The following is a 14,204-nucleotide window of genomic DNA, read 5'->3' on the forward strand; positions in this document are numbered from 1 at the left end:
GAGGGTCAGGTATGAAGTGGTTCTGACTCCAGGTGTATAACCTACCTACCAGCAACCAAGTTATTATGTAGAGAATATCATCCCCCAATGCCATCACTATGCACTATTTCTATTCAAGCTCAAGCCACATATTCATTTAAACTGCTTTTCCTTCTCTTTCAGTGTCTGGAAGAAATGACCTTCAGCAGAATCAGCCCATTTCTGGGACACTGGATCCTGATGTGAAAGATGTCACTATTAACTTCCAAGCTTACTGCTGTGTTCTTCAGGATTGCTTTCCTGTGCAGCCCTCATCCAGAAAACCAGTTCCCCGGAGGCGACCAGCCACATATGTGTATGGATGCCTTTCCTTGTTTCACACCCTTGAACATGTTTAGATGTGTAAATCTCTTTTGTGTGCCTTGTCATTCAAGGGTTAGATAATTAACGCCTTCCTTTCACATGATGTTTTGCTAGCAAGTACACCTTGTTGCACTTGAGTTTTACTGTTGCCCTGAAGAAATGGGAAAAAAATCTCATTACAGGAGGTCAGTCAGTGAGTTGACTGGTGGCACGGTGCATTACGTGTTTGGTTGGACTGCCTTGACAGCAGTGTGTGTGTGTGTGTGTGTGTGTATACACATGAAAGTTATTTGAACACTCAAATTAGAACTTTGGACCTGAATTGCAAGCTCCTGCCCAACTACTTTATTACACAGATGAGAAAGCTGAGGCCCAGTACTGAAGACCGTAGGTGAATTACTTGAGCTCACGGAGCATCTTGACAGAACACCTAGTGCAGTTCCAGGAACTAAGTCTCCTCATTAGTCCAGTGCTTTACTTGCAGGTGGTGTCTCATTGATCCAATGTTTGTTGTGTTGTTGTGGAGGTGGTGGTGTACCCTGGAGGTGGTGGTGTACCATCGAGTTGGAACAGACCCATAGCTGACTCTCAAGCAGGTTTTCTGAGTTGTTAATCATACAGAAGGAGATTGCCCATCCTTCTTCCACAGAGCAGCTGGTGGATTTGAACTATATGCCTTCAGAATTGCAGTACAGCTTCTTACCTCTAGACCACTGGACCTAATAATACTCATGGTTAAATCCCATTATAAAGTTTAATTTTATCTCAAATGTTGCCTTACTTAGTAAAAAAATTTTTTCTATCATTAGAACTTGTGAAACTCTTTGTTTTACATATGAAATTATCACTTTTTACTTAGTATTATAGCACATTTTTAAATATATTTTTCTATTAACTATAATAAGTACATTAAAACCAGAATCCAGATTTTATGTAATTTGTGTCCTTACATAGAAATAATAATAATGATGATGATAATGGTGATCACATAAGTTAATGTTTACTGATAATTAATAATTGTTATCTACAATATAGCTAATGCTATTCATTAGATTAACTATACTTTAAAACAGATACTATCATAACTATTAAATTAAATAATAATGGAATTCATTCATTCATTCATTGAAGTATATTAAGTACCTGCTATGTACCAGGCATAAAATGGCAATTTTTTTAGCAACAGATTTCTTTAGTAATATAGCTGTCACATTTCAACAAAACAAAGTGTGTACTGACCCTTTTGTAGCTTCCAAAACTGAATGTTATTAATATTTCCTCTGGGTTAAGAGAGCAACCCCTGACTGAGAACTGTCTTCAAAAGTAAATTATCACCAACTTTATAATACTATTCTTTATAGAAATTTGCATTAAGAACAATAAATATGAACTTTGTAAGTATAAAATGAAAATTTTTAAAAAAGAAGTAGTTTCTTGGTATAGTAACAAAAATGGGACAGTTTCTCACGTACTTTCAAATTAACAAAATTTTCACTCTAGATGTAGAATTCCTTCCCCCTCCCTCCTCAATCTCCACACATACAAGCCTTCCCCTCCACCCTGAACTAGTGTCTTAACTTCACTGACTCATTGCCAATTCAAAGACCATTCTTCTCTCCTTTCCTTTCATAGAATGAATCCAACAGTGGCTTCCTCTTCCTTTCTCAGTGAAGTAGCACATTTAAAGGACCTTTGAATGAACATAACGCATCTTCGTTTTTACTTTGCCACCAGGAAAAACCTTACAAAAATAGAACAATTTACAATTTAGACAAAAGTAAAGTGTCATAAGATTTAGTGGTATAAAAAGTGATTTAGAATGTAAATAGACAATTTTCTTCAATGGAGATAAACGTGTGTACTTTAGCTGTATTAAATATTTTACTCACTGCATATTGACATGTTTATTTAATGAAACTACAAGCTAATTTGCATTCTGTTGTCTCAAGATATTTTATTTAGTGCTCCACCCTCAGCTGGCAGTCATTCTACTGTAAGGTGATGATAGTTGGTACATAGGTGAGAGAAGGATGGGCAGTTCCTCCCGTGAGAGTAACTGCCGCTGAAAGCCTGCAGGAGGGTCAGCTCTGGGTTGGTTCCAACTCTACGGTACCATAAGTCATTATCCAGAGATTAAAATTAATGTGAATACTTCTCTTACTTCTTTTTTCAGTTTATGGTCAAATGATTCTTTTTGGCAAGCATCTCGAGAAAATAATTATACCAGACCTTACCAAGGGGCAAATGTGGTTATTCCTGAAGGTAAAGACACAAACATACATCAATACAAAGCTTGTGCATCTGTCCTGTCATAGATGTCTTGAGAGTTAGCTATCAACCTTGAGGAGAGAACAAATATGAAGAGGTGGTTTTATCATGGTTACTAGAGCTAGATTTCTGGGATTGACAGGAACTTAAACCTGAGTATTAAGAATAGCAGACTTCCTAGGAGAAATCAGAGCTATCCATTGTGTAAGATGATTGATCACATTCTTCAAATGGCCAAAGCTCATTAATAGACTGTCAGGGTTTTCCTTGGTTGTAGGATATTGTATTGGATTATATCTCTATATTTATTATTGGTTTATAGGAACATGGATTGTAGCAGACACAGACATTCCCCCAATAAAAAGACTCATCATTTGGGGAGTCCTAGAACTGGAAGATAAATATAATGTGGGAACTGCAGAGTCTTCCTACAGAAAAGTTGTTTTGAATGCGACCTACATATCACTGCAGGTAAGAGTGATATTTATGTCCTTTTTAAGCTAATACCAAAATGCTTCCAATTTGCTGAACAACAAAGGAGGACACATATTCAAACTGAGTAAATAAAATCACGACTCACATAAATATTTAAGTCCAATTTATTTTTACACCCGTTTAAATTGTAAAATAAACATTCTTTCAGGAGTGTTTGTCATTGATGTTGAGGTCTGCTCAGCTTCAGTTCTACATAGAGTTTTTGTGTTATGGTTATGTGAAACTAAACTAGCACCTTGTTCTAGCAAATCAAGACTTCCCAGAAGTGCTGAGAATTATTAAAGGGATTTATGCAAACAAATAAACACAAATAATAAAAATGGTATTTCTTGAAATTAGTGGGCATAAGTGACTCTATGACAGCTTTGTCAGACTAATAAGCATATTTCAATTGTTAGAACAATTACCTCAGATGGTCTTGAGCATGTAATCATTTAATCAGTTTTATTGTTTTGTTAATAATTTATTATGGCTCGAAAGAAAAGTGCTCAATAAAAAAATTAATTAAGCATCTTTATATTTTCTATAATTATATTTTATTAATTTTCATAAACATTTACAGAGATTTTGGGTTTCCACTCATTCATTGTTGCACCATTCTCTCTACCCTCCTCCCAGTTTGTTCTTCTCCAAATGCCACAGTGCTTTTCAAAGCCAGTTCTGATTAATCTCCTTTGTCGGTGTGTCCTTTGCCATTCCCTATCACTCCTCCCTGAGAGAGACTTCACCCTGAGTCATAAGGAAAAGGGGATGGCGTATTCTCTTAGCTACTTCCTGCTGAAAAGGGACGCTGTGGGTTTCAGGGTGAAGATCTTCTCTCACTACTCTAAAGGGCCCCTTTGGCAGTAGGAAACACATAGACTATTATGGAGATTGATTTTGGAATTTAGATGCACTCTTATTGATTGTGCTTGGCCGTACATGTTCATATCCTTGAAGATGTATCATGGGGGTGTTGCAACCTAGAAGACACAAATTTGACTAACAAGTTATACGTACATGAGTCAAAAATTATGGAAAAGTAAAAGAAAAGATTCTTTCATTGTTTTACAAACCCTCTTTAAAATGTTTAGTAATTTCTTCTTAAACATGATAATAAAGTTCACAGTAAGTCTTTAATGCCCTATAGCATATAGTACACTAGTTAGATGCATGGGCTTTGACTTCTTACCTCACTGTTTCTTGCGTGGATTACATTATGGAATTCTGACTTCTTTCAGCATCAGTTTTCTCATCATGTAAATGAGAATAGGAGTAAAAAATGCATTGGTTTAAAGAAAATATATATTAAAATACATGTGTATCTATATCTGTGTCATCTATATAGATCTTTAGCTATCTATATGTCTTATGACAGAAAGAGAGGCAGTCTCTTCCTGTTTGATTTACAGCCTCTGAAAACATACTGGAGGGTCAGCTATAGGCCAATTCGGACTTGATGGCACTTAATAACAACAATTTATGTATATATGATATTGGAAGTTCTAGTGGCCTAGTGGATAAGGAGTTGCACTGCTGACTTAAAGGCAGGTAGTTCGAATCTCCCAGCTGCCTCTTAAAACCTTCTGGAGGGTCAGCTCTGATACTGTTCTGATTTGATGGCAATGATAGTAAAAGAAAGATTAGAAAATCCTTATGTGTTATGCCTGGCATAGTATCAGTAAATATTTACATGATAGCAATTATTATTAACAGTGATGGCTTGTAAATAATGTGGCACAAATGCAGTATGAGGAGTCTATTTAAGATACAAGTGTAGCATATTTATATAGCACTGCTTTCAGCTTTAGGAGGTCTTATTTCTAGGTCCAGTACTGATCAGAAGTCAATACTGCATGTAACTTTGAAAAGCTATTTAAACTTCCCAACTCAAAATGAATGTGCTAAGTTACACTCCATTCTCTACATTATCATAAAACTCAATTTTACAGGGAATTATTTTTCTACTCATTTGTAAGGAATAACATTTTTCTGCTTCATTACAGGGAGGTAGATTAATTGGTGGTTGGGAGGACAACCCTTTTAAAGGAGAACTACAGATTGTACTTCGAGGAAATCATTCCACTCCGGATTGGGCTCTACCAGGAGGACCGAATCAAGGGTCAAAGGTCTTAGGTATGTGCCTCCCTCTACCAAAAGTGTCATGTCAATTTGGAGAATCCAAAGTACTTGTCATTAGCTCATATACTATTGTCTCAGGATATTTACTTACAGGATTCGAAAGGATTCTTGACAGGTAAAATTAAAATGAAATCATGTGGCATTACTTTAGATAATTTTATATTTATATATTTTATTTAATATATATTATATATTTATTTATTGGAGGTGCATTGCAATCCCAAAGGCACACAGTACAAGGCCACCAGCTGCTCTGGGGGAGAAGGGTGGGCAATCGCTTCCTGGGCTATTAACTGCCTTGGAAAACCCGCCTGAGGGTCAGCTATGGGTCTGTTCTGACTCTTTGGTACCGCACAACAACAAGAACAATTTATTATATTTAATGCATGTCTATTTAATATCTATATTAAACTTTTAAAACATAATTCATTATAAAGATAAACTGAAAAATTACTTCATATATATGTTTCCCAAACTTATTTTTCCCTGTAATCTTTCCCTTATATAAGTACCAACGGTTTTTCATATTTGAGAGATTTTCTCCTAAGAAAAGTACTTTCCTACATGTTACTATTTTGCAATATTCATAGGCAATATTGTGGGCCAGTCAACCTTAATCCAGTTACAATCTACCTGAACTTATACTCCTGTTTAATCATAGACATGAAATAAAGACCTTGATATTGTTGTTGGGTGCTCTGAAGTCAGAACTAACCCATAGCTCAGCCTCCAGTGGGTTTTCAGAGGCAGTAAATCCCATGGGAGGAGAATGTCTGGCCTTCTTCCACAGAGTAACTGGTGACTTTGAACCACATACCCTTGGGATTGCAGTGCAGCTTCTTTTCCACTAGGCCACTTTTAACAACTAAATGAATCCATACTAAACACATAACCATTCCTATAAAACCCATTCCAACCCACATTGACTCTGTAGGACACAGTAGAGGTGTCCTACAGGGTTTCCAAGACTGCAAATGTTTTCATTGCAGACTGACACGTATTTTTCCCATGGAGCATTTGATAAGTTTAAATCTCTGATCTTTTGGTTATCAGCCACGTGTTTAACTGGATTTCTAAATTAATACTGTTTCGTGTTTATTTAAAAGACACAAGCATTGTTTGAAGCTGTTCTACGGTGTCATACCTAAAACAGTGGCAGCAGTAAGATCATTTTAAAAGGGACTCAAATTGAATAGGTTGTCTACTGGCAGGCATCAGAACAATACAAAGGGGAAAGGTCAAAGAAAAGTATACACCATTCCTAATTATTGTTCCTTGGGGAATCTAGCATTAGTTAACAGCTCCCACAGTGAGTATTGTTGTTGTGTATCATCCAGTCAGAATTGACTCATAGCTCACCTTCCAGCATGTTTGTAGAGGCAATAAATCAAGTGGCAAATGCCCATCTTCCTCCTGTGGGGCAGCTGGTGGATTTGAACCACCTTTTCTTTTATTATTTCTTATGACTAAGCCAGCATTGTTATTGTGTTGCTATGTGTCATCAAGTCACCTGCACTTTTACAGCTTTTCTATGCTTTATATGCTTGTGCTATCTAGAGGAAGACCCTTGAGATGCATTGATTCTGTTACTGGGGTAACGGGGATAGGCGTGTTGGTGTCAATAAGATTTGCACAGGATAGAACAGGGTTTAGGGCTGTTGTACATAGGGTCACTATGAGTTGAAAGTGACTTGATGACATTCAACAACAACATCTATTAATAAGTTATGATGTTGTTGTTATTATTGTTGTTGTTGTTGTTGTTGTATAACGTTGAGTCAGTACTGACCCATAGTTGAACCTCTGGTGGGTTTTCAGAGGCAGTTAATTGCACAGGATGGGATTGCCCATCCTTTTTCAACAAAACAGCTGGTGGATTTGAACTGTGTGCCTTCCGGATTGCAGTGCAGCTTCTTGCCACTAGGCCACCATCATTATCAAATTTAACATAGTAGTATGCATCTTTTCCACTTAAAAAATTAATGTTTTCTAGATCAATACTTAGAGATAAAGCTTACCATTTTATAATATGTCCCTGTAAGAATAAGATATGACTTATTCCATCACTTACCAACTAATGTACATTTGGATTTATTTTCATTTTCTGCTAGTAAGCACCATTCTAGCACCATTGCGCTAAACCCTAGTGGGTCAAATGCTAGAGCTTTCTTTTCTATTTCCTGAGCAGATAACCTTGGTTCATTCTATAATTATAAAAATTCTCAATTGCCTATTAAAATTTGTCAATAAACAGATTAATTTATACTTGTAAGTACTTGAGTACTGTGTGGTAGATAAATGAGAGTGTCATTTTCCATCCAGGGGTATTTGGTGAGCTGGATCTTCATGGAATCCCACGTTTAATATACAAAACAAAGCTTTCAGAAACTGCAGAGGCCGGTTCCAAAGTCCTGTCTCTGGTGGATAATGTGGACTGGCAGGTAAGGAAACACCTGGTCAAAACTGCATACACAGTGGGACAGCTGAAAAGGGTGGCCTTTTTTTTCAATTTTACAATCAGTTTGGACTCCCAAAGCTGACCCAATTGCGGGTGTTTCATAATGGTGATCACGAATGTCCTTCAGAGTGTATTAGAATGATTATGCATGTATGAGTCACGAAAGGAAAGCATGATGATTTGGGGAAGAAAATATTTTTATTACAAATTCTTGCAAAACAAGGAATGATGATACATTTTATGTTGTCTTGGTTACCTCTTTGCTTTTACATTGTGATTTTACATGTTAAGGATTTGAAAAGAAAATAAATTCTGATGCCCAGAGATATTGTCTTATTAAAGTAAGATATTTTGATAAAATATATATGCTGGTAATTCTTATCCATATCATGTTCATCCATGTCTATAGACCATAGATGTTACATTTTTTACCAATATGCTGTTTAATATCAAAGGATTAGGAATATGGGTTAGGAATATGGATTAGAAATTTGGATGAATTAATCTCCCATCTCTCAGATCTCAGCCCGTTTCTTCTATTAAAGATGAGCTTTAGGGTGATAGAACTAAGACAGTCTGAAAAAGATCAATATAACTCATTCAAACCAATGTAATTGAAAATTCGTAAATAGGAGGAGAATGTATTGGGCTGGATTATCATCTCTTTATAATGTGTTCTTTTTTTTGTGATAACTCAAGTGTGATTACTTTTTAAAAACACAATAATTAAATAAAGGATTCCAATACCCCTATTATTTACCCAATTAATATTGTATAAATGCTTACTGTATACTGGAGAGATGGGCTAAATAACAAAATTGAAATGATTACATATGCATGCAATGAAAGAAAACAAGCAGGCAGTGTGATAGAGAATGTCATGATGAGAGTGGCGGGTACCATTCAGCGGAGAGAGCAGAGACGCCTTGTCACGGGTGACATTTGAATGTTCAGGGATGACAAGAAAGAGCTTCATATAAAAAAATGAGATCCTAGATCTTGGCCTTCTCCAAAATATTAAGCGATAGTTATATAAAGGGAATTAGGGCAAAAATGAAATTTTATTAATATATCTTGAGCAATTTTGAATTGGAATATAAATAAGTTCTATTTTGTAGATTTCTTTGAAAAGTAAAAAAAAAATTCTTTTGAATACTAGAACTTAAACTTAAGGAAATGCTGACATAACTAAACATTTCTAATTCATCATTTCAAACACTAGTATATTTACTTTTTTGGTGGTGCTATATACCAAGAAGTTGAAACTGACTCATAACTGACCTTTGAGTGGGTCTTCAGAGGCAGTAAATGACAAGGGAAGAGATTGCCCATCTTTTTGCTTCAGCGCAGTTGGTGGATTCAAACGCATGTCTTTGGTATAGCAGCACAGCTTCTTACCACTGTGCCACCAGAGTTCCTTTTTAGGCCTATTTACATTTAGAGCTATAAAGGTTCAGGTTTTTTCCTTCTTTAGAATACTATAATTGCTAATCAAATATAAAGGAAAGGAAAACTATTTGGTAATTATATCAAGACTACAGAAGCATATTAAAAGAACTTGGATTTTTCTAAGGAAGGAGAAGAGATTGTGATAACAACCACAAGCTACAGTCTCCAGCACACAGAAACCAGAAGGATCGTGAAAATCCTGCATGACCACAAAATTCTCATCCTTAATGACCCCCTCGCATATACTCACTTGGGTAAGTAGGTTACTCCTTATCAAGTCGTTGTTGTTGTTATGTACCATTGAGTCGCTTGTGACTCATAGTGATTATATATACAGCAGGTCTGAATCCTGCTCTATCCTGAGCCAACTTTATTGTCTCTGATACTCCTACCCTATTACCCCAGTCACTGAGTCAATTTATCTCAAGGAGGGTCTTCTCCTCCTGCACTGTCCCTCTACCCTCCCAAGCATAATGTCCCTCTCCAAAAATGTCTTGAAATACTCAATTTCCAGAACCTCTGCCTCAATTAAAATTATTTCTAAAATATCTCACAAATATATTTCAGAAGAGCATTACTGTCACATTTGCATCGGTACCCAAGTATCATTATTATTTATTTATGTACTGATTTCTAACAGGCTTTATGCTGCATATTTAATCATTCCAAAAATGCTGATTTTCTGCAATGTGTCAGGGAGCAAGAAACAAAGCTAATGTTGTCCTTACTTTGCTATTCATCTTTTTATTTATGAGACTGAACTGTAAATATATATTTGTGTATTGCTGTCTTGCACTGGAATATTTTTTTAAAATGCACACATATCTCAATCTCATCTTAAATCGTCTAAGAAATATTGATTTAATTACTGAATCTTTGATTCTTAATTACCAAAGTTGTGCCTTAAAGGTATCAAACTAACTTTTTAATTAGAAATTTAATCAATCACTTAAAAAAATGTAGACTTGTATCATTTTTATTTTTCTCTTTTTGGTAAAGCAAGGAAGACTTTCTTCTCTGCGGGAAGCACTGACAAAGACCACAGCCTCTCAAGGCTCATGCTCCATGATCTTTCTTGATAATAATTTAAAATAATGATTTAGTAACTGAAAAATTAAGACATTTAAAGAAAAATAGTACTTATTATCTCTATTTTGTTGTTGATTATCATTGAGTCTGAACAAACTCATAGCTAATCTTCCTGCATGTTTTCAGAGGCAGTAAATAGTACCGGAGGAGACTGCCCGTCTTTTTCCCACAGAGCAGCTGGTGGATTTGAATTGTGTACCTTTGGAGGCCTAACGGAGCTTTGGTGGCCAAGTGGAAAGAAGTTGCATTGCAATCCTGAAGGCAATTGGTTCAAATCCACCAGCAACACCCTGGGAGATAGCTGCCTCTGAAAACCAACCAGAAGGTCAGCTATGAGTTGGTTCTGACTCGACAGTACACAATAACAACCACTTTTGGGTTGGCAGATTTATTCTTAATCATTAAGCCACCAGACCTCCCTAACTTGTATTAGAAATTGGAAGCCAGAAGGGGGCATACTATTTGACTTTCTTTCTGAATTTTACATAGTGTAAAGAGATGATGAGTTAAAGAACATCAGTATTTATTTCATTAACAAGGTAATTCTTTTCCCCATGGCTTTCAGTAATGGCACTTTGAGAAGCCTTCGGTTTCATGTGTAGTTTCAAGTCCTACCCTTTTCTTTAGCTTGTTTTATGAAGCATACCTAGCAGATCCTTTGTGTAGGTATGATTGAAAATATGTCATATATAAATAGTTAGATTCTCTAACAAGGTCTTTCTATAAGGATAGACATAGACCACTTGCGTTGGGATGACTGACAATGGAAGAAACCTAAAAAGACAGGCCCAGGGCATCACCCCAAAGCTACATTCTCTGAGATAAGGTGTGTTGCTCTAGTTTTAAGCATGCTTCCATATAAGTCTATCCACCTAACAACTGGAAAGACCTTGATTTCAGCACCAGGGCCCTAAGTTGCACATTCCTCCATTGTAACTGCATTTAGACAAGCTACAGAGATATATGAAGAGAACAAAAAGTCATTACAAAGGGGATAAAGGAAAGACCAAACTGGATGCCAGAAGAAACTCAGAAAATTGTACCCAAGCATTGAAAAGCTAAAAGAAAGCGAAGAAGGGCTGAAGTAAAAGAGTTGAACAGCAGACTTTGAAGAGCAGCTTGGGAGGACAAAGCAAAGTATTATAATGGAATGGGCAAAGGGCAGGAGCAAAAGGGAAGAACTCACTCAGCATTTCTCAATTTTAAAGAACTGAAAAACAAATTCAAGCTCAAGTTGCAGTACTGGGAGACACGATGGGAAAAATCCGGAATGATCCAGAAAGCACCAAAAAAAGATGGAAGGAATATATCAAGTGACTGTACAACAAAGAACTGGTCAACACTAAATATTTCAGGATGTGGTATCGTATGATCACGAGCCAATGGTGATGAGGGGAGTTCAAGCGGCACTGCAGGTACTGGCAAAAAATAAGATTCCAGGAATTATTGGATACAAGGTGACGTGTTCCAATTAACAGACACAGCCCTGGACATGCTCAGGCATTTGTGCTAGGAAATTCATAAGACAGCTACCTGGACAACTGACTAGAAGAGTTTAGTATTTGTTCCCATTCCCAGGAAGGGTGACCAAACAGAATGTGCTAACAAAATATCACTGAATATACAAAAAACAACAACAACAACAACAACAAAACAAACAAACCAAAACAAAACCCAACCCAGATAGAACAGTACATTGACAGAGAACTACCAGAATCACAGGTTGGGTTTAAAAGAGACTGTTGCTGCAAGGATATCACTGCTGATGTCAGATAATCTTAGTAGAAACCATAGAATACCAGAAGCATATTTTTGTTTTATTATTAAAGGCATTTAACTGTGTGACACATAACAAACTATGATTAATATTGAAAAGGATGGGTATTCCAGAACACTTAATTATGCTTTAATGAAACCGATATCTAGAACAAGAAGCTGTTGTCCAAACAGAGCAAGGGTACACTGCATGGTTTAGAATCAGGAAAGGTGTGTGTCAGGGCTGTATCCTTTCTCCATACCTATTCAATTTGTATACAAAGGTAATCATTTGAGAAGGTATACTTTATGAAGAAGAATGTGGCATAAAGAAACAACCTGCATATGCAGATGACCCAAAACCTTGCTTACTGAAAGCAAGGAGAACTTGAGACACTTGCTGCAGAGGATCACAGACTGCAGCCTTCAATACTGATTACACCTCAACATCAAGAAAACAAAAATCCTCACCACCGGACCAATGGGCAATATCATGATAGATGGAGAGAAGACTGAAATTGTCAATGATTTCTTCTTGTTCAGCTCCACAATCAATATGCTTGGTACAGCAGTCAGAAGATCTGGAGACATAGCATTGGGAAAGTCTGCTTCCAGGGATTTCTCCCAAGTCCTGAAGAGCAGTGTGTCAGTATAAAGACTAAGGTACACCCGATTCAAGCCATAGTCTTTCAGTCACTTGCTATGCATTTGAGAGCTAGACAATAAATAAGGATGACAGAAGAATCAGTGCCCTGGTGTTGTGGGATTGGAGAAGAATGCTGAATATCCCATGAACCACCAAAAGAACAAACAGGTATATCTTGAGTAAAGTGAAACCAGAGTGCTCCTTGGAGGCAAAGTTTCATCTCACATACTTTGTGCATGTTGCTAGGAGAGACTACTACTTGGAAATAGAGACCATGCATGGAAAGGCGGAGAGTGAGCACAATAGAAGAAGTCCCGCAACAAGATGGATTGACACAGTGACTGCAGCAATGGGCTCAAAAGTGTCACAGACAATAAAGACGGCACAGGATAGGAGAGGATTCCTGTCGTTCAGAGTCTCAATGAGTCACACTGAACTAAACAGCATTTAACAACAGAAAAACAGTACAAGCATAATTTTCAAGAAGGAAAGGAATAAATCAGAATCATTTGAAGATAATTTTAAACACAGGGGCTGCAACTTCTGAACATCCTTTTTTCCCCCCACCATTTGATATGCTGTCCCTACCCAAATCTTGGGAAGTCAAAACAGAGAAGAGTGTAATAACACAGAAAGCCAGCCGAAAGCTTCTGATGCTTAAAATAGCCACAATGGGATAGACTGGTGACTGACCTGAGTGAGGGTAGAGGCAGGATACAACTTTAAAAGAACTATTTAAATTAGCAGTATTTTGATAAAAGTGTAAGTGTCTATCTTTTTATATTGACTATTTTTCTTTACATTAAGAAGAAATTTTTCTTTACATTAAGAAGAAAAGATCCTTTGAAGGATATTTCAATAGAAAAAAATGATTATTTTTACAGTTCAGCATTATAAATTCTTTCACTTAAGATGCCAAACATTTTTCTGTGCTTAGAATTCATCAGGTTGTCTTAACACTGTTGGTAAGATTTCTAGGGATACAAGTTATCACTTAAGTTATATTTTACAAATCTCTTAGGATGTAAGTGTACAGATTGTGTCTGATACACTATTACATATTTATAAAGAGTATGTTCCCCTCATATACTTTGGGCCTGTTGCTAGGAGTAGCTATGCCTTGGAGAAGGGCATGATGCTGGGAAGGGTGGAGGGCCAGCAAAGGAGAGGAAGAGCCTTGACCAGGTGGACTGATGTGGTGACAGCCGCAATGGGCCCTTGTGCATCAGGAAGTGTGAGGATGACACAGGATAGAACAGGATTCAGATCTTTAGTTGTACTTGACTCGACAGCACCTAACAAAAACAACAACAACAATGGTGGTTAATACACAATATATATTGGGAAAAGTTGAGCGAAGGTATTCGCAATAGGAAAGATGGCCTATGAAGTTATTGATTCCCAATGTGACCTTGGACTAATTATTTTACTTTTCTACTTCTTTTCCTCATCTACTAAATCTACAATTAGTTTCTCATTATTAAACAGTAATGTATATGAGTGTTTCTATGTATAATTTGAAGTGATTGAAATAATCTTCAAAATCTGTTAAGCAATATTTAATTACTAAAATTATAAACT

The 14,204-nt window shown here is 36.6% G+C and overlaps 1 protein-coding gene across 1 annotated transcript in view; it reads left to right on the forward strand.

The window, feature by feature from the left end:
* PKHD1L1 (polycystic kidney and hepatic disease 1 (autosomal recessive)-like 1) overlaps positions 1–14,204 on the forward strand; it is a 184,076-nt gene that overhangs the window by 128,599 nt on the left and 41,273 nt on the right. Inside the window, exons 53-58 of the mRNA XM_006892350.1 lie at positions 163–334; positions 2,516–2,604; positions 2,933–3,081; positions 5,091–5,220; positions 7,549–7,667; positions 9,258–9,387. Of these exons, the coding sequence (XP_006892412.1) occupies positions 163–334; positions 2,516–2,604; positions 2,933–3,081; positions 5,091–5,220; positions 7,549–7,667; positions 9,258–9,387 (789 nt within the window). The remainder of the gene's footprint in view (positions 1–162; positions 335–2,515; positions 2,605–2,932; positions 3,082–5,090; positions 5,221–7,548; positions 7,668–9,257; positions 9,388–14,204) is intronic.

This window comes from Elephantulus edwardii, unplaced genomic scaffold (assembly GCF_000299155.1).
Source record: "Elephantulus edwardii isolate Elephantulus edwardi_28Jun2011 unplaced genomic scaffold, EleEdw1.0 scaffold00114, whole genome shotgun sequence".
Lineage (NCBI taxonomy): Eukaryota > Metazoa > Chordata > Mammalia > Macroscelidea > Macroscelididae > Elephantulus > Elephantulus edwardii.